The sequence below is a fragment of the Musca autumnalis genome, unplaced genomic scaffold, assembly GCF_047663935.1.
Source record: "Musca autumnalis isolate F117 unplaced genomic scaffold, ASM4766393v1 scaffold_3, whole genome shotgun sequence".
NCBI lineage: Eukaryota > Metazoa > Arthropoda > Insecta > Diptera > Muscidae > Musca > Musca autumnalis.
In genome coordinates this window covers 250,646,897-250,672,966 of record NW_027411866.1, presented here as the reverse complement: position 1 = coordinate 250,672,966, position 26,070 = coordinate 250,646,897, and the positions used below count along the sequence as shown (strand labels likewise).

The window sequence follows — 26,070 nt, the reverse complement described above, 5'->3', positions numbered from 1 at the left end:
GCTTTGTTCAGGGAAAAGGATGATCCGATGTCTAGCGATGGCATCCATAAAGCACAGCTGATTTTGTCCGGGGTCTTTGAACCGTCGGTGAATACTTTTATGTAATCGGAGAAATTTGCGGTGATTGCAGCTTTGTACTGGGGCCTAATTCTCGCATACGTTATCGAGTTATTTCGATCGATATTTTCAGTATTTGGATTACGGCATCCGTTGTCGAATACACTTTCGAGTGGAATCTTGCGAGTTTTTGCCCGCCACACATTTGCTGTCGAAATGATTACTTTTGTGGCACAAAACGAACTTTAATGAAATATTTTGCAATAAAACTAATCAAAATCACACACTAATGACTTTTTCCAATAAAATGAGTAAAAAAATAGACAAAAGGTGACTTTTTCTTAAAAATTAAAAATATATTTTCCAATGCCAGAATTTGATTTTTATATTTTTACATAGTGGAATTTATTTCGGGTCACTATTACTTTTAATTTTTCACAATTTTCTATTATTTTATACAATTCTCATGCTTTCATTTCGTTTCAACGCGCACAACAACTTGTTTGTTTGTAATATTTTGTGTTTATCATATGTTTCGCCGTTCGATAACCGTATGTATCGATAACTTTTTTAAATAATTTCGATCGTATAAGGGAATCCAAAAATTTCGATCGTTCGTAATTTGTCTTCGAACAAAAACTCGTTCGATAACGGATGCGAGAATTAGGCCCCAGGTCTTGTACATTCACTGACGTCGAACTATTTTTGCAGACATCGAGAAACGTTATGTTTGACACAAGTAGGTTTGCTTGAAGCGGGAATTCATATTGAATAGGCCGCTGAAGTTTCATAAGATTGTTGTCTGTTTTCTTATTTTGGTACATTTGGAAAAGTGTAGGTCTAGTTTGGAACTTTTCATTGTATTGTGACAAAAATTTATTGGCCGGGTTCCTGCAGTCTGTTACCACATTATTAATGTAATTGCTGGCAAGCAGTTTTAGTCTATCCGGTAAGGGCATTACATTGGCCTCCACTTCTAAAGACTGTGTATGGGTGGAAATCATGGCTCCGAGGGCAACTCTAAGAGCTCGGAAATGGATTCTTTGAATTTTAAGAGTTTTGCTGAGCGGAACATCAAGTAATAGATGTCCCATGTATTCAATTTTAGGTCTAACTACTCCAACATATAAACGAATATTGATGCTGGGTTGGCAGCCGCTGGCCGAAACACTATGATGTTCCGGGTCAATCCGGTACGAAAGAACCCGCTGCCGTGGGATTGCAGGTTTGCCGTGTAGGCACTGGGACTATTTCTCACACCTTCTATATGTCGGGACTCTAAGGTGCTGAGACGTAGGTGGAAAGTGCATGCAATATAGTTTGTACCATGTTGCCCAATGCGTTTCAGCATCTACGTTTGCCAGACCCATTGCTGTGAAGCTCTTGACGGCGTAGACTTCTACTATCACGATATGGGTGCTCTACGAATTGCCTGCAGAAGGACGCTGCTGTCTTGGATGGGGTTTTGGTATTTTGTCGCCAAAGGTTAAAGACTATCTAGTTCTGGCAGATATATCTCAACCGTTTAAATTTTTAGAACTGGTGTAGCCTCTAACTTTCAAGCTACAACAAAACAAATGTGGATTCAACTTATATTTTGATTGCCTTCAACACAATTAGCCACCATCACAACATCCATGCAGTAAATAGATTTATTTCATTGTGACGTGATATGACAAATTTAAACATGACGGGTGATGGAATGTTAATTCCGATAAAATCACATCCCAGCAAAAATACTCATTACAATTTGACCTACTGTCTGATTTTTTTAACAAGGGAAGGTCATAATCGTCTGGTCCTGGGGGATTTTAATGCGTATCATGAGATGTGGCATTCGGGCCTCGGAAACGACCAGAGAGGTACAGCGCTGGCTGAGCAGATTGATAGCTCTACGTTTTGCACGGTCAATGAGGACGCCCCTACCAGAATTAGAGGAGAGTGTCACAGTTCGCCTGACAACCATCGTGTCACCTGGTCTGACAAATGACGTTACCTGGCAACCCGTCATTTCCCTTGGATCAGACCATCTCCCCATAATTGTCTCCATTAGCAGACCACCCGACTTCACCAATCACCGCTTCAGAGAATTGCCCAATCCTTCTGATGTTCGGGTAGCGGAAAGGACGTTCCGGGACATCATCACTGCTGCAGCCGCTCGCCATATCCCTGCTGGTCGAATACCCGAAGTAAGACCAAATTTCCCAGTAGAGGCGACGGGATTAGCAAATGAGCGTGATGAGCTTCGTCGTATCAACCCCAATGACCCCAGAGACAGGGAGCTGACACTGGAAGTTAACAGGCTGGTCGGCGAGCACAAGCGGAACAAATGGTTAAATCATCTGAAGAGCTGCAGCATTGGAGCCGGTATAGGTGAATTGTGGGCAACGGTTAAGTCACTCTCGAACACTGGAAGAAGGGAAGATAGGACCTCAGTCACGTTTGGCGACGTTACGTTGGCTGACCCGAAGAGGTGCGCAAGTAATTTCAATCGACAGTTTGTCGAGCATCCCGAGAGTGACAGGGCGAAGAGAAGAGTATTACGTCGCATCAGATCTCTTCCTGCCGAGGATGAACCACCACAATTTACAATGGATGATGTTGCCAATGCCATCAGGAACGCTAAATCATCCAAAGTGTTGGGCCCTGATGGAATCTCCATGGTAATGTTGAAGCAGCTGGATGAGCCGGGAGTCGAGTATCTCACCAAAGTCTTCAACTTGTCGCTAGCCACCCTCATTGTTCCCGAAGTCTGGAAAATGGGCAGGGTGGTCCCACTACGGAAGCCAGGCAAGGATGCCAGCAAAAGTGGATCGTACAGACCGATTTCGCTTTTGTCGCCCGTAGCAAAGACACTTGAGGCCTTGCTTATCACAAGCCTTTGATACAGTCAGGCACTCCAAGCTGTTTGAGGACATTGAGCAGACAACCCTCCGGCCAAGCTTGAAACGTTGGATAGTCAACTATATGTGTGGACGCCAGTCGTATGTGGAATTCAGGAATAAGAAGTCCAAACCCCGTAGAGTGAAACAGGGAGTTCCCCAAGGTGCGGTGATACCTCCGAAACTGTTTAACCTCTACCTCTCCTGTATACCACCCCCTCCAGACGGCATTGAGATCGTGACGTATGCGGATGATTGCACGATCCTGGCGTCGGGTACCTATCCTGATGACATCTGTGAGAGACTGAACAACTATTTAACCGATCTTACCACCTTTTTCCATTCGAGGAATATGCAGATTTCCCCCACAAAATCTACAGCCACTCTGTTCACCACATGGACAGCGCAGTTTGGACGTGAGTTGAATGTCGTGGTCGACGGTAGCAGAATTCCGACCACAAACTGCCCTAAAATTTTAGGGGTCACATTCGACACTACATTCACGTCGTGCGCACACGCCACAGCTATCTGCGACAAGTTGAAATGTAGGAACAAGGTCCTCAAGTCCCTGGCCGGCAGCACTTGAGGTGCAGATAAAAAAATCTTGTTGGCCACGTATAACGCGATAGGTCGGTCTGTGGTAAGCTATGCGGCTCCAGTCTGGTCCCCGAGATTGTGTGATTCGAACTGGAAAAAGATTCAAACTTGCCAGAATGCCGCCCTGAGAACAGCGATAGGGTGCCTCCTCAAATCTTCAGTGGACCATCTACATGGGGAGGCAAAAATTCTTCCTGTAAAGCAACACAATGATATGCTTTCGTACCTGCATGGATGTTATCGTGTGAGCCATCCCAATCACCATCTTGTGGGTAGGCCCGGCCCATTCAGGGAGATCAGGAAGGATATCCATGCTCTAGAGGGAGAGGTCCAACGATACAGGAGAGAACCCCTAGATCAACAAGCATATCAAGCAGGATTGAATAGCATTCACACGGACGCAGTTGCCAAGGCCTTAAGCAATTATAGTGTGAATAAAGTACTCGGAGTACATCCTCCATCTATCGCAGCTGAGGAGCGTCAGCTGCCACGACAAACCAGAGTAGTTTTGGCTCAACTACGCTCGGGATATTGCAGTCGCCTAAATTCGTATTGGGCGGAAATCGATCGCGCCGTGCAAGACATCTGCCCAGTATGCGGCATGGGCCCGCACGACCCACAACACCTTTTTAACTGCCCCGCCAAACCTACCCATCTAACTCCAGTGGATCTGTGGCTACATCCCATCGAAGCAGCCACTTTTCTGGAACTGGAGATAGACCCAGAGCCAGATTGAACAGAGGAACAAACATATAAACATAACAAAAACACTGTTACAACAACAACAACTTAGTTATCTACTTTTTATTTGCCAAAAAAATAAGTACTGATTTCCTATGACATGCCCTTGTTGAAATAATCAGAAAGTAGGTCAATTTCTTATGGGTATTTTTGCTGGGATCAGACAAATTTTAATAAAAACATATTTACCAATTAAACTTAAAATAGGTATATTTCGTACTCGGGCCATGTTTCCAACATACATATCTACATCGACATATGATCATCGATTTGCAATTCTAATATATGAAGTACCATTATTAATTTGAAATCGGTAAAATACATACACCACTCGCTGTTTACTCTTAGGCATGTTTTGAAAAATGCTTCTTTGTTCTGCTTTATTATATACACAGTATTTAATCGGTTTGATTGTATCATTCTTTGATATCATGGTAAATATATTGCACTTCTTCACATGATATAAACGTACATAAGTATAACATCATACAAAATTAGAAAAAAATGTTTTAAAATTAATAACTATACTGCCATATACAGATTTTAACAACAGATTTCGTTTACTCTTGTTTCGTATTCTCCACTGCTTTTTGTTCTTTATCTTCTGGATTTAATTTGTACACCGAATAATTAAGCATCGAGGCAAAACTTAGCCAGGCAATGTACGGTATAAACAATAAACCGGCAACTTTGTTGACACGATAAAATAGTACACCGCATAGCGAAGCGGTTGCTGTTAGTGCTGTAATGTCAATTAGACCCTAAAATGGAAAGAGAAGAGTAATTAGTAGTGGAATGTAGTGTGCTGATGAAATTCACTTGTGCTTACCCCTTTAATATTGCGATTACCAAAAAATATTGGTGTCCATGCCCAATTTAATGCCAGCTGAGTACCGTATGTAATCAATGGCCACTTTGCATCACCGCTGAACGAACTGCCACAATCTCTCCACACTAAATATGAGGCATAACCCATTGCGGAATAGATCGAAGTCCACATTGGAGCAAATATCCAATTTGGTGGACGATATGAGGGGAAATTTAATTTTTTATACCAAGGATCTATGTTTTTGCGGGTAATAAAACCACCCATTATACCACCCACATTGGGAAGGATGACGGCACCGGCAACTTTCCAATATTCACTCATTTTTTTTTTTAATGTATACAAATTCCAGAATTTGCTAAATCAATAGATCACACTCTGAGTAAAGACAATAAGAGAGAAGGGATTTTGGTTAATGCTGACGGACACAAACTGTTGCTTTCAAGTTCTAATTCACACTGGTGGTAATGACGGAGTGTACGTGCCTATTTTACTTAAAACGTATATTACTTTTTTTCCAGCACAGCTCCACAGAGAATGCACATAAACTAGATTTATCTCTTGCCTCTTTCCCATGCAATTCCATTCCATTGTATTGCGCTGTTGAACAATAATAACATGTACTCACTTTATTTGCTCTCTTTGTTTTGCATTGTGGAGGAACAAACATTCACACAAACACGGGTATTTCAATGGATAACATGAGTAAACAAACAATAATACCCATGTAGTGGCCACCGTTAGTGTCTTTTGTTATTCGAATAAAAAACGAATTTACCATTTGGAGGGGTAGTTAACCACCGGTGTAGCCATGGCAACTTATCAAAAGGAACACAAACAAAATTCAGGACAATACAAAAAGTATAACTTAAGACGTATTTAGTTCCTGGAAGCATTCAAATGACACTTTTATTTGATACAAAAGTTGAATTTTTAGATTCAGATGCAGTGGGAACTATTGGTTCTTGGCATTCGCGGGAACCCATATTTGCGGTGGCTTCATATAGTCAAGAAAGAGGAGGCTCAGTAACGGTGTTTACAGATACGGTAAGTTTGGAGTTAAAAAGGTTTTTATTGGATTGCCTTTATTTCAAAACTCACATTTGTAGGGAGAACCCCAACGAGATGTCACATATCCCGTACACCCTACCTCACAATGCACCGCCATGGCATGGCATCCGGAGCGAATACTCCTGGTAAGCTGTTGGGAAAATGGTGACATCCATGTGTGGTTTAATGGTCATCGTGAATTTGCCAGTGTCAGTGGCCCCCACAAGGCAGCCATAATCCTTGTGGAATTCAGTGAACAAGGCGGCCGTATGGTTACTGCCGATACAATGGGTCTATTAACGGGTTGGCGTTGTGATGGTCAATATCAATTTTTAACCATGTTTTCGCATGATTTACGTGATGTCCTCACCTTGATAACATTTCGTCGTACCATATGCAGTGAATTGAGAGAGGAAATGGTCAATTTAGCAAAAGCCGCTGTTGCCGGTGATGAAAATGCCTTAGATACGCTAACAAATTGGAGACCCCGCACTGCTGTACGCACTGCAGCCCATACAGATATTAAAGATAATTATTGCTTTTTTGTGTGCACTCAAGTGGGACAAATGTATTACATTAATCAGGGTGGAACGTGTACCGAGGTACTGAATAATAATTCAGTTTCGATAACACAAATGTTATGGCATCCAAAAAAGTGAGTAGTGGTCGTCGAAGGAGCATTGTTACAAGTTATCTTTTGTTGTTGTTTACTTAAAAAAACTCATTTGAAGACTTCTAAAAATAAAGTGTCACATTAAAAGTTAGGTTATGATCCTGCTTTTCAGTTTCTGTTCAGTCAATACGTCTGTACGATAACCCAAAAGTTTGTACAAATTTGTACAAAATTTCAGTAAAAGAGAACTTAGAAGTCTTGCAAGTAGTTGCAAGAACTTGCAAATACTTTTTACTTGCGAAGTTATCGAACAGGCCTAATAACTAAAACATATCTTGTAATAATTGGTCTGTTCCAGAATTGCAAGAATCTACTAATTTTTACTATTTTTTCGATAACATAAAGGAAAAGCTGTTATCGTAGTAAAAAATAGTAGCTTCTTGCAGGTTCTGGAACAGAACTAATATTACAGTAAATGTATAGTTTTAACAAATTTAAAAACATTTTCTTTTTACCAGGGATGCTGTAATATGCCTCACAGAGGATATGTCCGTAATACTGTTTCTAGTTGAGTCAACAGGTATTCTGACCGAGTTGGATCGTGTTAAGCTAAGTGTTAAGCTTACGGGTAAAAAAGGAGCAATAACATGGGTTGGTTCCACCCTGGCAATAATTACAGGTTAGTACACATTTAATACATCATTCTGAGAAGTGGAACTTTTAAAATTACCATAGAAACAAAACAGTTTTTCGAAAATTACAAGAAAACAAGTAAAAAGTAGAGATATCAGTGTAGAGTTATACCCTGTTTGAATATTGAGACTTTCGTCTATGAAATGATTGAATACCGGCTACACAACCGAAATCATTTTCTTCAAAAATTATGACTTGACGTATGAACTTGCCGACAAAAAATATGGGGTATTTATCTTAAGAATTGTTGATATGCCGTATAAATGTGGATGTTTTGAAAATACAATTGATTTGGATTAAAGCGAATAAAGGTTGAACTTGTGTGGAATAGGTGCCAGAAAAAATGGCATAGCCTATTGTAGAAGTGAATCTTATTTTGGAAATCACTTCGTTCGATAGTTATCGTGCCAACTATCCATTTTACTTGCTCACCGCATAGCCTTTGGGCTATTATTCAAAGAAGCATGAATTTGAAACACGTTGAAGCTAGCGAGGTTTTTACGTTACTATTCGAATGCTGGTTAAACCATTTAAATGACGGACATCAGTCCGAAGTAAAAGTAGAAGAATACAAAATGAAGATTACACTTCTAAAGTGTTACTTTTCGAAATTTCCACTTCATCCACCTTTTATGGATGCTGACATTTTGAAGCCGGATTTTAGGTGTTTTTTGTATTTTTTATTTAACTTGGGTGCGTTATTTCAAAAAACCGATCATTGAAAAATTTGGGAAAAGTGTTTTTTGAAAATATCGCGGACTCATTCGCGTTTTATGTGGATCGTTTCCATTTCAATGAAGAAACTGACACATTACTCGTGTTTGTGCGAAAACAGCGGTTTGAAAAATGTAGTCTTCCATATCTTCCGCATGATGTTAACGTGTATTCGGTAAGTGATTACAATAATAAATGTGCGTTTTCGCATCGAAGACCCTATAAAGTATATATATTCTTGATCAGGGTGAAATTCTAAGTCGATATAACCATGTCCAAGTCTGTTCGTCCGTCAGGTCGCAATTTTTAAGATAGAGCTTTGTAATTTGGTATAGAAGTTTCTATTACTCCTAGGATGTTTGGTATTGCAAATGGACTATATCGGTCCACGCTTTGATATAGCCCCCCACAGAAGGGTACCGCACGATTTTCGCAATCCCACGGCAGCGAGTTCTTTCGTACCGGATTGACCCGGAACAACACAAAACCAATGTTCCGACCAGCGGCTGCCACCTCAGTGTGTACACGTTTGTATTTGTTTCGTTTTTCTGTATTGGGAGCATCATATCCCGGAATGACTGCTTCGAATTCTATTGGTCCGAGCCGGACTATGTTGCTGCATGCTGCGTGAGCACAGTCCCAAGTGAGTCGTCGTCGGATTACGAGACTCCCTCGTCGTCTGATTACGGGACTGCGGCCCTCGACAACAACCGCACACGCAGCCTTTAACACCAGCCGTTGTTGTCCCAATCCCCGAAAATGCAGCCTTTTTGCAATTGAATTGCTATGGACTCCGAGGTAAGATCGAGGAGATAGTCGATTTTATGAGTCGGAAGAACATCAAGGTGCGGAGGTGCAGGAAACCAAGCTGAACAACAACCACAGCTTAGAGCATTGTGATGGTTACAATGTTCTGAGGAAAGATCGCACCAGAAGTGGAGGTGGGGGATTGGCTTTCCTATTGCACCAGTCTGTCCAATACAGACCTATCTCGCTTGAGCCTGTCTCTAATGACCCATACATGGAATGTATGGGGGTAGCAGTCAGGTGTGGAGCTGCCGAGATAGAGTTGCTGAATGTATACATCCCGCCGAGAAATAGCTGTATCCCTGATTATAGGCCTGACATTAGCCCGCTCTTGCAAGGTCATAATCGTCTGGTCCTGGGGGATTTTAATGCGCATCATGAGATATGGCATTCGGCCCTCGGAAACGACCAGAGAGGTACAGCGCTGGCTGAGCAGATTGATAGCTCTACGTTTTGCACGGTCAATGAGGACGCCCCTACCAGAATTAGAGGAGAGTGTCACAGTTCGCCTGACATAACCATCGTGTCACCTGGTCTGACAAATGACGTTACCTGGCAACCCGTCATTTCCCTTGGATCAGACCATCTCCCCATAATTGTCTCCATTAGCAGACCACCCGACTTCATCACCTCTGAACGCCGCACGTTCGTCAATCATAAAAAAGCTGATTGGCCGAGTTTCAGAGAGTTCACCAATCACCGCTTCAGAGAATTGCCCAATCCTTCTGATGTTCGGGTAGCGGAAAGGACGTTCCGGGACATCATCACTGCTGCAGCCGCTTGCCATATCCCTGCTGGTCGAATACCCGAAGTAAGACCAAATTTACCAGCAGAGGCAACGGGATTAGCAAATGAGCGTGATGAGCTTCGTCGTATCAACCCCAATGACCCCAGAGTCAGGGAGCTGACACTGGAAGTTAACAGGCTGCTCGGCGAGCATAAGCGGAACAAATGGTTAAATCATCTGAAGAGCTGCAATATTGGAGCCGGTATAGGTGAATTGTGGGCAACGGTTAAGTCACTCTCGAACCCTGGAAGAAGGGAAGATAGGACCTCAGTCACGTTTGGCGACGTTACGTTGACTGACCCGAAGAGGTGCGCAAGTAATTTCAATCGGCAGTTTGTCGAGCATCCCGAGAGTGACAGGGCGAAGAGAAGAGTATTACGTCGCATCAGATCTCTTCCTGCCGAGGATGAACCACCACAATTTACAATGGATGATGTTGCCAATGCCATCAGGAACGCTAAATCATCCAAAGCGTTGGGCCCTGATGGAATCTCCATGGTAATGTTGAAGCAGCTGGATGAGCCGGGAGTCGAGTATCTCACCAAAGTCTTCAACTTGTCGCCAGCCCCCCTCGTTGTTCCCGAAGTCTGGAAAATAGGCAGGGTGGTCCCACTACGGAAGCCAGGCAAGGATGCCAGCAAAAGTGAATCGTACAGACCGATTTCGCTTTTGTCGCCCGTAGCAAAGACACTTGAGGCCTTGCTCCTTCCTCCCCAGTATCAGAAATAGCCATCAAGTTGCGGATAATCCGCATGGATTCCGTAAGCAGCACAGCACGACGACTGCGCTGCACGCCATTACCACACATATTTGTCAAGGACTCAACCAGAGACGGCCGTGCGATAGAACAGTGATGGTGGCGCTTGACTTATCAAAAGCCTTTGATACAGTCAGGCACTCCACGCTATTTGAGGACATTGAGCAGACAACCCTCCGGCCAAGCTTGAAACGTTGGATAGTCAACTATATGTGTGGACGCCAGTCGTATGTGGAATTCAGTAATAAGAAGTCCAAACCCCGTAGAGTGAAACAGGGAGTTCCCCATGGTGGGGTGATATCTCCGGAACTGTTTAACCTCTACCTCTACTGTATTCCACCCCCTCCAGACGGCATTGAGATCGTGACGTATGCGGATGATTGCACGATCCTGGCGTCGGGTACCTATCCTGATGACATCTGTGAGAGACTGAACAACTATTTAACCGATCTTACCACCTTTTTCCATTCGAGGAATATGCAGATTTCCCCCACAAAATGTACAGCCACTCTGCTCACCACATGGACAGCGCAGTTTGGACGTGAGTTGAATGTCGTGGTCGACGGTAGCAGAATTCCGACCACAAACGGCCCTAAAATTTTAGGGGTCACATTCGACACTACATTCACGTCGTGCGCACACGCCACAGCTATCTGCGACAAGTTGAAAAGTAGGAACAAGGTCCTCAAGTCCCTGGCCGGCAGCACTTGGGGTGCAGATAAAGAAACCTTGTTGGCCACGTATAACGCAATAGGTCGGTCTGTAGTAAGCTATGCGGCTCCAGTCTGGTCCCCGAGATTGTGTGATTCGAACTGGAAAAAGATTCAAACTTGCCAGAATGCCGCCCTGAGAACAGCGACAGGGTGCCTCCTCAAATCTTCAGTGGACCATCTACATGAGGAGGCAAAAATTCTTCCTGTAAAGCAACACAATGAGATGCTTTCGTTGCAGTACCTGCTTGGATGTTATCGTGTGAGCCATCCCAATCACCATCTTGTGGGTAGGCCCGGCCCATTCAGGGAGATCAGGAAGGATATCCATGCTCTAGAGGGAGAGGTCCAACGATACAGGAGAGAACCCCTAGATCAACAAGCATATCAAGCAGGATTAAATAGCATTCACACGGACGAAGTTGCCAAGACCTTAAGCAATTATAGTGTGAATAAAGTACTCAGAGTACATCCTCCATCTGAGGAGCGTCAGCTGCCACGAGAAACCAGAGTAGTTTTGGCTCGGGATATTGCAGTCGCCTAAATTCTTATTGGGCGGAAATCGACCGCGCCGTGCAGGACATCTGCCCAGTATGCGGCATGGGCGCGCACCACACACAACACCTTTTTAACTGCCCCACCAAACCTACCCATCTAACTCCAGTGGATCTGTGGCTACATCCCATCGAAGCAGCCACTTTTCTGGAACTGGAGATAGACCCAGAGCCAGATTGAACAGAGGAACGAACATATGAACATAACAAAAACACTGTTACAACAACAACACGATTTTCGGTATTTTAAAGGTTTTAGCTTAATTGTCACTCTGAAATGGCTGAAATATGGTACTTAGTCTTCGTTGGGTGTATAAAACTTTCCTCCAGAATTTTGTCGGTATAGGTCCACGCCTTCATAACGGTACCTCCCGATTTCCAGTATTTTGAAGGTTGTGGTCTTAATATTCCGCGGATATGGCTGAAATTTGGTACTTAGTGTTCATTTGGGGTATTAAACATTCCGTATGAAATTTGTCGGTATATGTCCACGCTTACATACAGCCCCCATATAACGGTACCTCCCGATTTTCAGTATTTTGAAGATAGTGGCCTCAATATTACACCGAAATGGCTGAAAGTTAGTATTTAGTCTTCATTTGGGATATTAAACATTCCATATGAAATATTTCGGTATAGGTCCACGCCTTCATGTAGCCCCCATAGAGCGGTACTTCCCGATGTTCGGTATTTTTAAGGTTAAGTCCTCAATTTTGTACCGAAATGGCTGAAATTTGGTATTTAGTCTTCGTGAGGGGCACAACACTTTCCCCGGAAATTCGTCAGTACAGGTCCACGCCTTAATATAGCCCCCACAGAACGGTACCACCCGATTTTCGGTATTTTGAAGGTTATGGCCACAATAATCCATCGAAATGGCTAACATTTGGTATGACATTTAGTATTTAGTCTTCGTTGGTGGTATATATAAAACTTTCACCTAAAATTTGTCCGTACAGGTCGACGCCTTCATATAGCCCCCATAGAACGGTACCTCCCGATTTTCGTTATTTTTAAGGTTGTGTCCACAACAACCCCCCGAAATGACTAAAATTTGGTAATCATCGATACTTGAGGTCAAAAATCATTATTTCGGTGAAGCACATTTTTGTTCGTATCAAAGTGTACGAGCATATACCCTCGTAATATTTACAATCCATTACGAGCCCGCACTCCCTTGGAAAACGTGCCAACATACCAATCTGAAAGCAATAAATCAATCTAATCTAATTGAAAGACATACTCGTTGCTAAATTGTTTTATTTCGCCAAGATATGAAGATCGGATTGGATTTAGTGCTGCTACGGAATATGTTGAAATATCAACATTTTTCACTCAGAAGCCCTGAAGCTTATTGTTGTGTATTTAAATTGAAAAGTAAGCACGCGTTTGATAATGTTTAAATAATAATGCTTTATTTAATAAAATATATAACAACAAAGAAGAATATAAATCGAATAAAAATGGAGTCGAACGTTTTGATCTGTTTGATGGTTGAAATCGAAGTGAAGAAGTTAATTATAACTAGTAAGCAAAATGGCAGTTACTAAAACTGTAGCGAATAGTTATTAGTACAAAAGATACATTGATGGAAAGAGAGAATTTATAGAATAGAAAAAGAGTTGCCATGTGTATGAAATAACTATTGAAATACACCACACTTATCAAAGGTATATAAACGGTTGTAGCCAAAGATTCTAAATGAAATTTCAATAATTTTCATGATAGTGGTAATTGATTTTTAATTTATTACTCTAATCTAAATTTCGTCAAAGTTTAGAGTAGTCATAGACATGTTGTGCACCTGCTACATACCTACATGATTCAAACAATGCACTTCAATTTTTTTATTAGAGATAAGATTATATGATAAATATGTATTAAATTGAATTGAACAAAGACATTTGTTAATGATAGAAAAATCTAGGGGTATTGGCTGTAGAGACCATATTCGGTTCATTAAACTCTGTGAATACATTTTTGGATTTATAGGCAGGCTCGGTATTTTAGTTAAACAAGTCCATTATCTAAAATAACAAGTCAATATGCATCGAATACACCGATTTGTAAGTGTCGGTAGCTTTGAATTAAAGGTTATTGTTGCCAAACCAGGATCGTACAGCTAAGTACGTAGGGATACCACATTCGACTTGAATATCTTCGTTTTTGAATTCGTAAAGTTCGTTGACACGTTAATGTCTTTTTGTAAGATACTCAACTCCTGGCCTATCCAGCTAATTCAGCATTACCATGATCTGATCCCAGCGCTTAAGATTGCCTTGCGGATGGCATACGCAACATCAGCTATCGTTGTTGTTGTTGTTGTAACAGTGTTTTTGTTATGTTTATATATTCGTTCCTCTGTTCAATCTGGCTATGGGTCTATCTCCAGTTCCAGAAAAGTGTCTGCTTCGATGGGTTGTAGCCACAGATCCACTGGAGTTAGATGGGTAGGTTTGGCGGGGCAGTTAAAAAGGTGTTGTGTGTCGTGCGGGCCCATGCCGCATACTGGGCATATGTCTTGCACGGCGCGATCGATTTCCGCCCAATACGAATTTAGGCGACTGCAATATCCCGAGCGTAGTTGAGCCAAAACTACTCCGGTTTGTCGTGGCAGCTGACGCTCCTCAGCTGCGATAGATGGAGGATGTACTCCGAGTACTTTATTCACACTATAATTGCTTAAGGCCTTGGCAAGTGCGTCCGTGTGAATTCTATTCAATCCTGCTTGATATGCTTGTTGATCTAGGGGTTCTCTCCTGTATCGTTGGACCTCTCCCTCTAGAGCATGGATATCCTTCCTGATCTCCCTGAATGGGCCGGGCCTACCCACCAGATGGTGATTGGGATGGCTCACACGATAACATCCAAGCAGGTACTGCAACGAAAGCATCTCATTGTGTTGCTTTACAGGAAGAATTTTTGCCTCCTCATGTAGATGGTCCACTGAAGATTTGAGGAGGCACCCTGTCACAGTTCTCAGGGCTGCATTCTGGCAAGTTTGAATCTTTTTCCAGTTCGAATCACACAATCTAGGGGACCAGACTGGAGCCGCATAGCTTACCACAGACCGACCTATAGCGTTATACGTGACCAACAAGGTTTCTTTATCTGCACCCCAAGTGCTGCCGGCCAGGGACTTGAGGACCTTGTTCCTACTTTTCAACATGTCGCAGATAGCTGTGGCGTGAGCGCACGACGTGAATGTAGTGTCGAATGTGACCTCTAAAATTTTAGGGCAGTTTGTGGTCGGAATTCTGCTACCGTCGACCACGACATTCAACTCACGTCCAAACTGCGCTGTCCATGTGGTGAACAGAGTGGCTGTAGATTTTGTGGGGGAAATCTGCATATTCTTCGAATGGAGAAAGGTGGTAAGATCGGTTAAATAGTTGTTCGAGGGTTGTCTGCTCAATGTCCTCAAACAGCGTGGAGTGCCTGACTGTATCAACGGCTTTTGATAAGTCAAGAGCCACCATCACTGTTCTATCGCACGGCCGTCTCTGGTTGAGTCCTTTACAGATATACATATGTGGTAATGGCGTGCAGCCCTGTTGTCGTGCTGTGCTGCTTACGGAATCCATGTTGATGATCGGCAACTTAATAGCTATTTCTGATACTGGGGAGGATCAAGGCCTCAAGTGTCTTTGCTACGGGCGACAAAAGCAAAATCGGTCTGTACGATTCACTTTTGCTGGCATCCTTGCCTGGCTTCCGTAGTGGGACCACCCTGCCCATTTTCCAGACTTCGGGAACAACGAGGGTGGCTAGCGACAAGTTGAAGACTTTGGTGAGATACTCGACTGCCGGCTCATCCAGCTGCTTCAACATTACCATGGAGATTCCATCAGGGCCCAACGCTTTGGATGATTTAGCGTTTCTGATGGCATTGGCAACATCATCCATTATAAATTGTGGTGGTTCATCCTCGGCAGGAAGAGATCTGATGCGACGTAATACTCTTCTCTTCGCCCTGTCACTCTCGGGATGCTCGACAAACTGTCGATTGAAATTACTTGCGCACCTCTTCGGGCCCGTCAATGTAACGTCGCCAAACGTGACTGAGGTCCTATCTTCCCTTCTTCCAGGGTTCGAGAGTGAATTAACCGTTGCCCACAATTCACCTATACCGGCTCCAATGTTGCAGCTCTTCAGATGATTTAACCATTTGTTCCGCTTATGCTCGCCGACCAACATGTTAACTTCCAGTGTCAGCTCCCTGACTCTGGGGTCATTGGGGTTGATACGACGAAGCTCATCACGCTCATTTGCTAATCCCGTTGTCTCTGCTGGTAAATTTGGTCTGCAGCAGTGATGATGTCCCGGAACGTCCTTTCCGCTACCCGAACATCAGAAGGATTGGGCAATTCTCTGAAGCGGTGATTGGTGAACTCTCTGAAACTCGGCCAATCAGCTTTTTTATGATTGACGATCGTGCGGCGTTCAGAGGTGATGAAGTCGGGTGGTCTGCTAATGGAGACAATTATGGGGAGATGGTCTGATCCAAGGGAAATGACGGGTTGCCAGGTAACGTCATTTGTCAGACCAGGTGACACGATGGTTATGTCAGGCGAACTGTGACACTCTCCTCTAATTCTGGTAGGGGCGTCCTCATTGACCGTGCAAAACGTAGAGCTATCAATCTGCTCAGCCAGCGCTGTACCTCTCTGGTCGTTTCCGAGGGCCGAATGCCACATCTCATGATGCGCATTAAAATCCCCCAGGACCAGACGATTATGACCTTGCAATAGCGGGCTAATATCAGGCCTATAATCAGGGATATAGCTATTTCTCGGCGGGATGTATACAGTCAGCAACTCTATCTCGGCAGCTCCACACCTGACTGCTACCCCCATACATTCCATGTACGGGTCATTAGAGACAGGCTCAAGCGAGATAGGTCTTCTGGTGCGATCTTTCCTCAGAACATTGTAACCATCACAATGCTCTAAGCTGTGGTTGTTGTTCAGCTTGGTTTCCTGCACCGCCGCGACCTTGATGTTCTTCCGACTCATAAAATCTACTATCTCCTCGATCTTACCTCGGAGTCCATTGCAATTCAATTGCAAAAAGGCTGAATTTCCGGAGATTGGGACAACAACGGCTGGTGTTAAACGGCTGCGTGTGCGGCTGCTGTTGGGGGACTGCGAGGAAGTCGCTTATTTTGATGATGAGGACAACTCACTGTGGGTTGTGTTCACGCAGCATGCAGCAACATAGTCCCTGTCGTAGTCCCTACCGTGGACGAGTCCAGAGCAACCTCTTAGATGCACCCACTCCTGACATCTATTGCATCTCACCGAAGGTTGGATGTGGGTGAAGATGCGGATGTGACAAACTGAGCACAGATATATTGGTCCTGGGTTTTCCTCCGTCCCGGCTCGGACCAATAGAATTCGGAGCAAGCATTCCGGGATATGCTGCTCCCAATACAGAAAAACGAAACAAAGACAAACATGTACACACTGAGGTGGCAACCGCTGGCCGGAAGATTGGTTTTGTGTTGTTCCGGGTCAATCCGGTACGAAAGAACCCGCTGCCGTGGGATTGATCAGCTATCGTAAACAGAGATAGTGTCTGCTCGGAATCTTACACCTTAGACGTTCATTTAAAAAAAATACTTTCAAAAGGCCAGCCTTAGGAGTGGATTTTAAAAAATATTTTTTCAAAAGTTCAACTATTGTTCAACTATTTTCTCTTCATCCTATCACTATTAACTTGTCAATTAAAACAGCTTGCGCACCTCTTCGGGCCCGTCAAAAAGACTTTGCCAAATGTAAATAAAGTCCTTTATTCTTCACACATTTTACTTGCTTGGCCACCATGTTAGTGATTTTAAGATATATTTCTCTAAATTAATTTTTCCCTCCATGTTTACAGGAGATTTATCCGTTCGAATTTGGGACATTGAAAAGAGTGACAATTATGTATTGAAAATGGATTTGCCCAGTGCAAAGACTTCGACGGTTGGAGATTATCAAACAGCATCGTCATCATCATCGACAATGAACTACTTCAATCAGGAAGGTTTTGAGGGTGCTAGTTCTGTGCTAAACCATGTGGGTGGTGGTGCCGTGAGACATTTGAAGAGTACCGCCACGCATAATACCAATGAATATTTTACCTGTATCACGTATATCAATGATAATCAGACCTTAAATGCTGGTACAAATTTGGGTAATCTTTATACATGGAAACGCAATGTGGGTTATAAAACATCGGCACCTGAGGATATTTGGAAGTTGACAAATATTTCTTATCTGCGTGGTTCCATAAAACAATGTCTTTGGGGTTTTAATGAGCTGGCGAAACCATGTCTGCTGGTCAATTGTGTATCCAATGTGTATGTGCTGAAGGTATGTTTGGGAAGGTGGTATTTTTGAAAAAAGGGGTTTGTGTTTAATATTAATTACTTGCAGGAACAACCATTGATATCCTTTCACAGTCGAGAATTGTGGGCCATACAACAAAGTGCCAGGAATATTTATCTTGAATATCACGACAAGCGTAATTGTACGGTACAAGCTGAGTTTTGTGTTACCTCCTTGGCATTGGATATATCTAATATGGCCTTGAGTAATGGACGTAGTATATCCACATATATCATAGACAAAGAAATTGTGGATGCTGCGGAAACCTCCTCAAGCGATAGTCTCAAAACTGATCAAAATTCCAATCAACTTGTGGTGACGTTGCTGCAAACCTTCAGTGCAGATTGCCTGGCTTTGGGTGTACGCCAACAAAATGTTTTTTGCCTTACCACCAATGATGTGACCATATTTTCAATCGGTGGTGTTGTCTTGCACAAGATTATGTCCAGCAGTACAGAGGGTAAAATAATTGGCATGGATTTAACCGGTTCCTATTTGTCGATCTTTACAATGAATGGCTATATCAAATGTTATGATGTATCGAGGCATGACCCAAGGATTTTATTTCCAGCCAAATCGGCATATGATCTTTTTGAAGATTTTGGAGAAGTTATTATGGTAAAATGTAATTCGGATGGTACACACTTGTCATTGCTGATTGCCAATCGTAGCTTTGTTCCCCAAGCCATTTTATATTGTTGGGATTTTGAAAGGAATCATTTAATGGAATTTGATTTGCGCCAAGATGACAAACTGGAGGGAGAGTCTTTGGATTCATGTACACCCGTATCATTGTGGTGGGATGCTGAGGAACCTAGACTGTTGGCAATGGAAATAAAATCGATGAAGCAACAACAACAGCAGCAGCAAGAGAAAAGTCGAGGAAAAGTGAATGAAACAAAAGCTGGGCAACAACAATATGTTGAGACGGCTGTTTGGGTGTTCTTTTATTCCGATAATAACAAGCTGAATGTTCTGGAAACCAAGGATCTGGCATCGGGGGAGCAGCTGGTTAATATATGCATTCCTTGTGTGGTAAGTTCAAAATGTACCACAATTTAAAGAAAATACGGGAAGAATGAACAAACTTTTCCCTTGCGTTTTTGGGAGAGAGGAATGTAGGAGTTGGGATCAAATTGTCTTACATTTTTGTATAGAACTTTCCATGTCTTATAATTTGTACTTCTTTTCATTCCTCCCTCAGATAACCCTGGATATAAGTGTAATGCGAGAAACCCCTTTGCGTGACTTTAGCGACCTAAAGGACTGTGACACTTCGACACGCCGCATGGTTTTGAATTTCAGCATGCATGTGGCCGAGGGAAATATGGATCTGGCCTATCGTAGCATACGGTCAATCCAATCAAAAGCGGTTTGGTCCAATTTGGCAAAAATGTGTATTGAAAGTCAACGTTTAGATGTGGCTAAAGTTTGCCTTGGTCACCTGGGTAAAGCACGTTCAGTGCGGGCGGTACGTGAAGCTTTAGAAGATGATGATTTAGAAATAGAAGCCAAAACCGCGGTATTGGCTACTGAATTAAATATGCCCGACAAGGCAAGAGAGTTATTGGAGAAATGTGGACGTTATGACCTGTTGAATAAACATCTTCAGGCCACGGGTAAAATGGATGAAGCTTTAAAAATAGCTGAAACTCATGATCGTATACATTTGAAAAATACCTATTATCACAAGGCCAAAGAGCTGGCAGAACAAGGTGATATTGCTGGTGCTTTAGAGTATTTTGAAAAGACCCAAAATCCAGTACAAAATATAACACGATTGCTCTTGGATAATCCCATAGCTTTGAAGGTAAGATGGAGAGAGAAGGAGGCTTTATGATGGCAACATATTAAAACTTTCGTTTCAGCGTTACATGCATAATACCACCGATCCGAACATGCTGAAATGGTGGGGTCAATATGTAGAAAGTTCCGGAGATATGGATGGTGCTTTAGCAATTTATCAGAAAGCCGATGATTGGTATTCTCAGGTAAATACATAATAAGATAACTAATAATAGGATTGATGATTTCAGAGCTGTTTTATATAAATAATTTTTATATAAATAATGTTCCACATTGGTGGATAAAATTACCCACATCGGTGGATAACATTGTCCCCGTTAGTTGATAAAATTATCCGCGTTGGTGGATGAAACGTTGTTGTTGTTGTAGCGACATGAAACCTACGTTGAAGCATAGGTTTGATGGATAAAATTATCCACATTGGTGGATAAAATTATTCACGTTCGAGGATAAAATTGTCCACGTTAGTGAATTAAATTATCCACGTTGGTGAATTAAATTATCCTCGTTGTTGGATAAATAATCCACGTTTGTGGATAAAATCATCCACGTTGATGGTTAAAATTATCCACATTGGTGGAAAAAATTATCCACTTTGGTGGATAAAATAATCCACGTTATTGGGTAAAATTATCCGCGGTAGCGGATAAAATGATACACGTTGAAGTAAAAAATTATCCACTTTGGTGGATAAAATTATCCACATTGGTGAATAAAATTATCCAAGTTGGTGGATAAGGATATCCACGTTGGTGGATAAGGATATCCACGTTGGTGGATAGTGGTAGATAAAATTATTCACATTGGTGGATAAAATTATTCACGTTGGTGGATAAAATTATCAACGTTGGTGAATAAAATTGTCAACGTTGGTGAATAAAATTATCCACGATGGTGGATAAAATTATCCACATTGGTGGACAAAATTGTCCACATTGGAGGATAAAATTATCCACGGTGGTGGATAAAATTGTCCACATTGGAGGATAAAATTATCCACGGTGGTGGATAAAATTGTCCACATTGGTGAATAAAATTATCCACGTTGGTGAAAACAATTATCCACGTTGGTGAATAAAATTATCCACGTTGGTGGATAAAATTATCCACGTTGGTGGACAAAATTATCCACGTTGGCGGATAACATTATCCACGTTGGTGGATAAGGATATCCACGTTGGTGGACAAAATTGTCCACGTTAGTAGACAAAATTATTCACATTAGTGGATAAAATTATTCACATTGGTAGATAAAATTATTCACGTTGGTGGACAAAATTATCCACGTTGGTGGTTAAAATTGTCCACATTGGAGGATAAAATTATCCACATTGGAGGATAAAATTATCCACGGTGGTGGATAAAATTTTCCACATTGGTGAATAAAATTATCCACGTTGGTGAAAACAATTATCCACATTGGTGAATAAAATTATCCACGTTGGTGAAAAAATTATTCACGTTGGTGAATAAAATTATCCACATTGGTGGATAAAATTGTCCACGTTGGTGGATAAAATTATCCACGTTGGTGGATAAAATTATCCACGTTGGTGGATAAAATTGAATACTTTGATGGATAAAATTATCCACGTTGGTGGATGAAATTATCCACGTTGGTGCATAAGATTGCCCACGTTGGTGGTTAAAATTGTCCACATTGGTGGATAAAATTGTCCACATTGGTGAAAACAATTATCCACGTTGGTGAATAAAATTATCCACATTGGTGGATAAAATTGTCCACTTTGGTGGATAAAATTATCCACGTTGGTGGATAAAATTATCCACGTTGGTGGATAAAATTATCCACGTTGGTGGATAAAATTATCCACGTTGGTGGATAAAATTATCCACGTTGGTGGATAAAATTATCCACGTTGGTGGACAAAATTATCCACGTTGGCGGATAAAATTATCCACATTGGTGGACAAAATTGTCCACATTGGAGGATAAAATTATCCACATTGGTGAATAAAATTATCCACGTTGGTGAAAACAATTATCCACATTGGTGAATAAAATTATCCACGTTGGTGAAAAAATTATTCACGTTGGTGAATAAAATTCTCCACATTGGTGGATAAAATTGTCCACGTTGGTGGATAAAATTATCCACGTTGGTGGATAAAATTGAACATTTTGATGGATAAAATTATCCACGTTGGTGGATGAAATTATCCACGTTGGTGCATAAGATTGCCCACGTTGGTGGTTAAAATTGTCCACATTGGAGGATAAAATTATCCACGGTGGTGGATAAAATTGTCCACATTGGTGAAAACAATTATCCACGTTGGTGAATAAAATTATCCACATTGGTGGATAAAATTGTCCACTTTGGTGGATAAAATTATGCACGTTGGTGGATAAAATTTAACACTTTGGTGGATAAAATTATCCACGTTGGTAAAAAAATTTTCCACGTTGGTGGATAAAATTATCAACGTTGGTGAATAAAATTATCAACGTTGGTGAATAAAATTATCCACGATGGTGGATAAAATTATCCACATTGGTGGACAAAATTGTCCACATTGGAGGATAAAATTATCCACGGTGGTGGATAAAATTGTCCACATTGGTGAATAAAATTATCCACGTTGGTGAAAACAATTATCCACATTGGTGAATAAAATTATCCACGTTGGTGAAAAAATTATTCACGTTGGTGAATAAAATTATCAACATTGGTGGATAAAATTGTCCACGTTGGTGGATAAAATTATCCACGTTGGTGGATAAAATTGAACACTTTGATGGATAAAATTATCCACGTTGGTGGATGAAATTATCTACGTTGGTGCATAAGATTGCCCACGTTGGTGGTTAAAATTGTCCACATTGGAGGATAAAATTATCCACGGTGGTGGATAAAATTGTCCACATTGGTGAAAACAATTATCCACGTTGGTGAATAAAATTATCCACATTGGTGGATAAAATTGTCCACTTTGGTGGATAAAATTATCCACGTTGGTGGATAAAATTTAACACTTTGGTGGATAAAATTATCCACGTTGGTGGATAAAATTATCCACGTTGGTGGATAAAATTATCCACGTTGGTGGACAAAATTATCCACGTTGGCGGATAAAATTATCCACGTTGGTGGATAAGGATATCCACGTTGGTGGACAAAATTTTCCACGTTGGTAGATAAAATTATTCACATTAGTGGATAAAATTGTCCACGTTGTTGGATAAAATGATTCACATTGGTGGATCAAATTATCCACGTTGGTGAATAAAATTGGTGGATAAAATTATCCACAATGGTACAAAAAATTGTCCACATGTTTGTGGATAAAAAATATAATGACACACCCAATCCTCTAATTTCTACTCTACCTCTTTACCTCACTTTCAGGTCAAAATTCTTTGCTACTTGGGTAAAATATCCAAAGCCGATACCATTGCCCGACAATCAGGTGATCGTGCCGCCTGCTACCACTTGGCTCGTCACTATGAGAATGTTGGAAAGTTTCAAGATGCCATCATGTTTTACACACGCGCCCAAACATTTAGCAATGCCATACGTATTTGCAAAGAAAATGATTTTCAAGATGAACTCTGGACTGTGGCCAGTTCATCGCGAAATCGTGATAAGGCTGTGGCTGCAGCCTATTTCGAAGAGGTGGGATCTTTTAAACGTGCCGTCGAACTGTACCATCGAGCTGGAATGTTACACAAAGCTGTCGACATGGCCTTTGAATCAGAACAACCGGATATTTTAGAAGTGATAGCTGCGGAATTAACCACCGATTCTGATCCTGAGCTAATACATCGTTGTGCTGAATTCTTTATGGGGGTGGAACAACATCAAAAGGCGGCTCATTTACTGGCCAAGACAAAGCAGTTGAAAAAGGCCATACAAATATGCGCGGAGAAGGGTGTACCCATCACTGAAGATTTGGCAGAAATGCTAACTCCCGTAAAGGGTGAACTGGATGAAGATTCTCGCATTTATATATTGTCACAATTGGGAGAATTGCTACAGCAACAGGGAGATTATCATACAGCTACGAAAAAGTTTACCCAGGCTGGAGATAAAGTGCGAGCAATGAAAAGTCTCTTGAAATCGGGAAATACCGAAAAGATAATATTCTTTGCAAATATGTCGCGGCAACATGAAGTCTATATAATGGCTGCTAATTATTTGCAAGCTTTAAATTGGCAGGATGATAATAACATATTGAAGCACATTGTCACATTTTATTCGAAAGGTCAAGCCTTTGACTCGTTGGCTAACTTCTATGCAATTTGTGCACAAATTGAAATCGATGAATACCATAACTATGAAAAGGCCTTAAAGGCAATGCAGGAGGCCCACGCATGTCTGGTCAAATTGGGTGGTCATAGCCAACAGGCCATTAATAATTTACAAAGGACCATGGCCGATGTAAAGAGTATTTTGGAAATACAAAATGCATTACAAAATGGTGATAATCAAATGGCCATATCGGGTTGTCGCAATATGTTGAGTAAGTTCGCCATTGAAGTTAAATTTAAAAGTACTTGTTTACTTATTGTTTAATTTATCTTTTAGTTAAACCAGAAATGCCACCTATACGCCAATCGGATATTATTGCCTTGCTGATAAGAGCCCTTACAAACACCAAACAATACAATGAAGCTGCCAAGGCACTGAAAGAATTATCTGTTCGAGATCCAGGTTGGTGCTCATCGGGAATTTTAGAAAAATCATTGGTACAACGAATTGCAAAGGAATGTAATTTGGATTTTGATTTGATATGGAAACCAACACAGTCATATGCCATGGACAATGATGATGACAGTGATCAAGAAGAAATACAAGAAGTTTTACGTTAAAAGAGCAGTGGATGGATGTATTTGCAAATCTAGTCATTTTTATGTGATGTTTATTATTTATATAATAAAATACATATGTATTGTATATAAAATTCTTCTTCAGTTCGAAAGTAATTTTTTCCTCTTAGATTTGGGATAATTGTACGAGCGATTTGAAATTTCCATTGTACAACCCCATAAAAAATTTCCCATAAAAGTTATAGGTATATTGGGTTAATCGGGGCAACGAGACCGACTAAACATTTCAACGAAATTCAACTTAAGCCATTTATTGATTGTGATGATATATATACATACATACGAGACAAAAAAACATGTAAGTCAATAGAAGTTGTTCCCTTCCAAATACTAACATGTCGTTTGAACTCGCCACTACAACAGAAAGTGTAGTGCTGGCTGAGCAGATTGATAGCTCTAAGTTTTGCACCGTCAATGAGGACACTCCTATCAGAATTGGCACAGAGTGACGCTGTTCGCCACATATAATCATCGTGTCACCTGATCAGACAAATGACATCATGGGAAAGCTAATTGGCCTAGTTTCAGAGAGTTCACTATTCACCGCTTCAGAGATCTGCCCAACCCTTGTTTTTGTGGTAGCAGAATGAACGTTCCGAGACATCATCACTGCTGCATCTGCTCGTCATATCCCTGCTGGCACTAAGTGAGACCAAACTCCCAGCAGAGACGACGGTATTAGCAAATGAGCGTTATGAGCTTCTTCGTGACAACCCCAGTGCCCTCCGGGCCAGGAAGCGGACACTGGAAGTTAACAGGTTGGTCAGTGAGCATAAGCTGAACCAGAGCCGGAATTAGTAAATTGCGTGCAACGGTTAACTCACTCTCGAACCTTGAAAAAAGGAAGATAGGACCACAGTCGCGTTTGTCGACGTTAAGCTGACTGATCCGGAGAGATTATTTCAATCGACAGTTTGTCCACAATCCCTAAACAGGAAATACACCCAGAGTCAGATTAAACAGAAAAACGAACATACAATCATATGCAAATATTTTTCATTCTTTGGAAGATACAAAGTTCTGCGTTGCACCTCAGACAAAAATGTTCATTATTACATTGCAATCAGTTTGCAAGGGTCAGACTTTTGGCGCTTTGGGGATTTTTTCCCGGACGCCACCGCATTGCTTGCACACTAAATACCTGGACGAGGCCAACCGAGTTCAAATTTTCAACGACATATCCCCGAGCATTTCCGTCATGTAAAACATCTCCACAAGCTGTGTCTAGTATATGATATTAAATGCACTTACCT

General features: G+C 41.6%; 2 protein-coding genes across 2 annotated transcripts; one reads left to right on the top strand and one right to left on the bottom strand.

Annotated features, from left to right (window-relative positions):
- Positions 1 to 4,614: 4,614 nt before the first annotated feature.
- Positions 4,615 to 5,620, bottom strand: Tspo (Translocator protein). The gene is made up of 2 exons (XM_073977806.1): positions 5,107 to 5,620; positions 4,615 to 5,038 (listed from the first exon to the last, which is right to left on the bottom strand). The coding sequence occupies exons 1-2, from the start codon at positions 5,425 to 5,427 to the stop codon at positions 4,838 to 4,840; spliced, it is 522 nt and encodes a 173-aa protein (XP_073833907.1). The 5' UTR covers positions 5,428 to 5,620; the 3' UTR covers positions 4,615 to 4,837.
- A 293-nt stretch (positions 5,621 to 5,913) lies between these two features.
- On the top strand, positions 5,914 to 24,891 carry LOC141399307 (intraflagellar transport protein 140 homolog). The gene is made up of 9 exons (XM_073977801.1): positions 5,914 to 6,150; positions 6,213 to 6,808; positions 7,285 to 7,445; positions 17,669 to 18,144; positions 18,208 to 19,194; positions 19,364 to 19,969; positions 20,028 to 20,150; positions 23,337 to 24,450; positions 24,516 to 24,891. The coding sequence occupies exons 1-9, from the start codon at positions 6,004 to 6,006 to the stop codon at positions 24,797 to 24,799; spliced, it is 4,494 nt and encodes a 1,497-aa protein (XP_073833902.1). The 5' UTR covers positions 5,914 to 6,003; the 3' UTR covers positions 24,800 to 24,891.
- Positions 24,892 to 26,070: the final 1,179 nt, after the last annotated feature.

What these genes read in the sequence shown, in the direction of transcription:
- LOC141399307 (XM_073977801.1), top strand. Translation starts at nt 6,004, where the DNA reads ATGACACTTTTATTTGATACAAAAGTTGAATTTTTAGATTCAGATGCA. An exon ending in CCAATGTGTATGTGCTGAAG is followed by an intron (nt 18,145 to 18,207) that starts GTATGTTTGGGA and finishes AATTACTTGCAG; the next exon opens with GAACAACCATTGATATCCTT. An exon ending in ATATATGCATTCCTTGTGTG is followed by an intron (nt 19,195 to 19,363) that starts GTAAGTTCAAAA and finishes TTCCTCCCTCAG; the next exon opens with ATAACCCTGGATATAAGTGT.
- Tspo (XM_073977806.1), bottom strand. Translation starts at nt 5,427, where the DNA reads ATGAGTGAATATTGGAAAGTTGCCGGTGCCGTCATCCTTCCCAATGTG. An exon ending in GTAATCGCAATATTAAAGGG is followed by an intron (nt 5,039 to 5,106) that starts GTAAGCACAAGT and finishes TTTCCATTTTAG; the next exon opens with GGTCTAATTGACATTACAGC.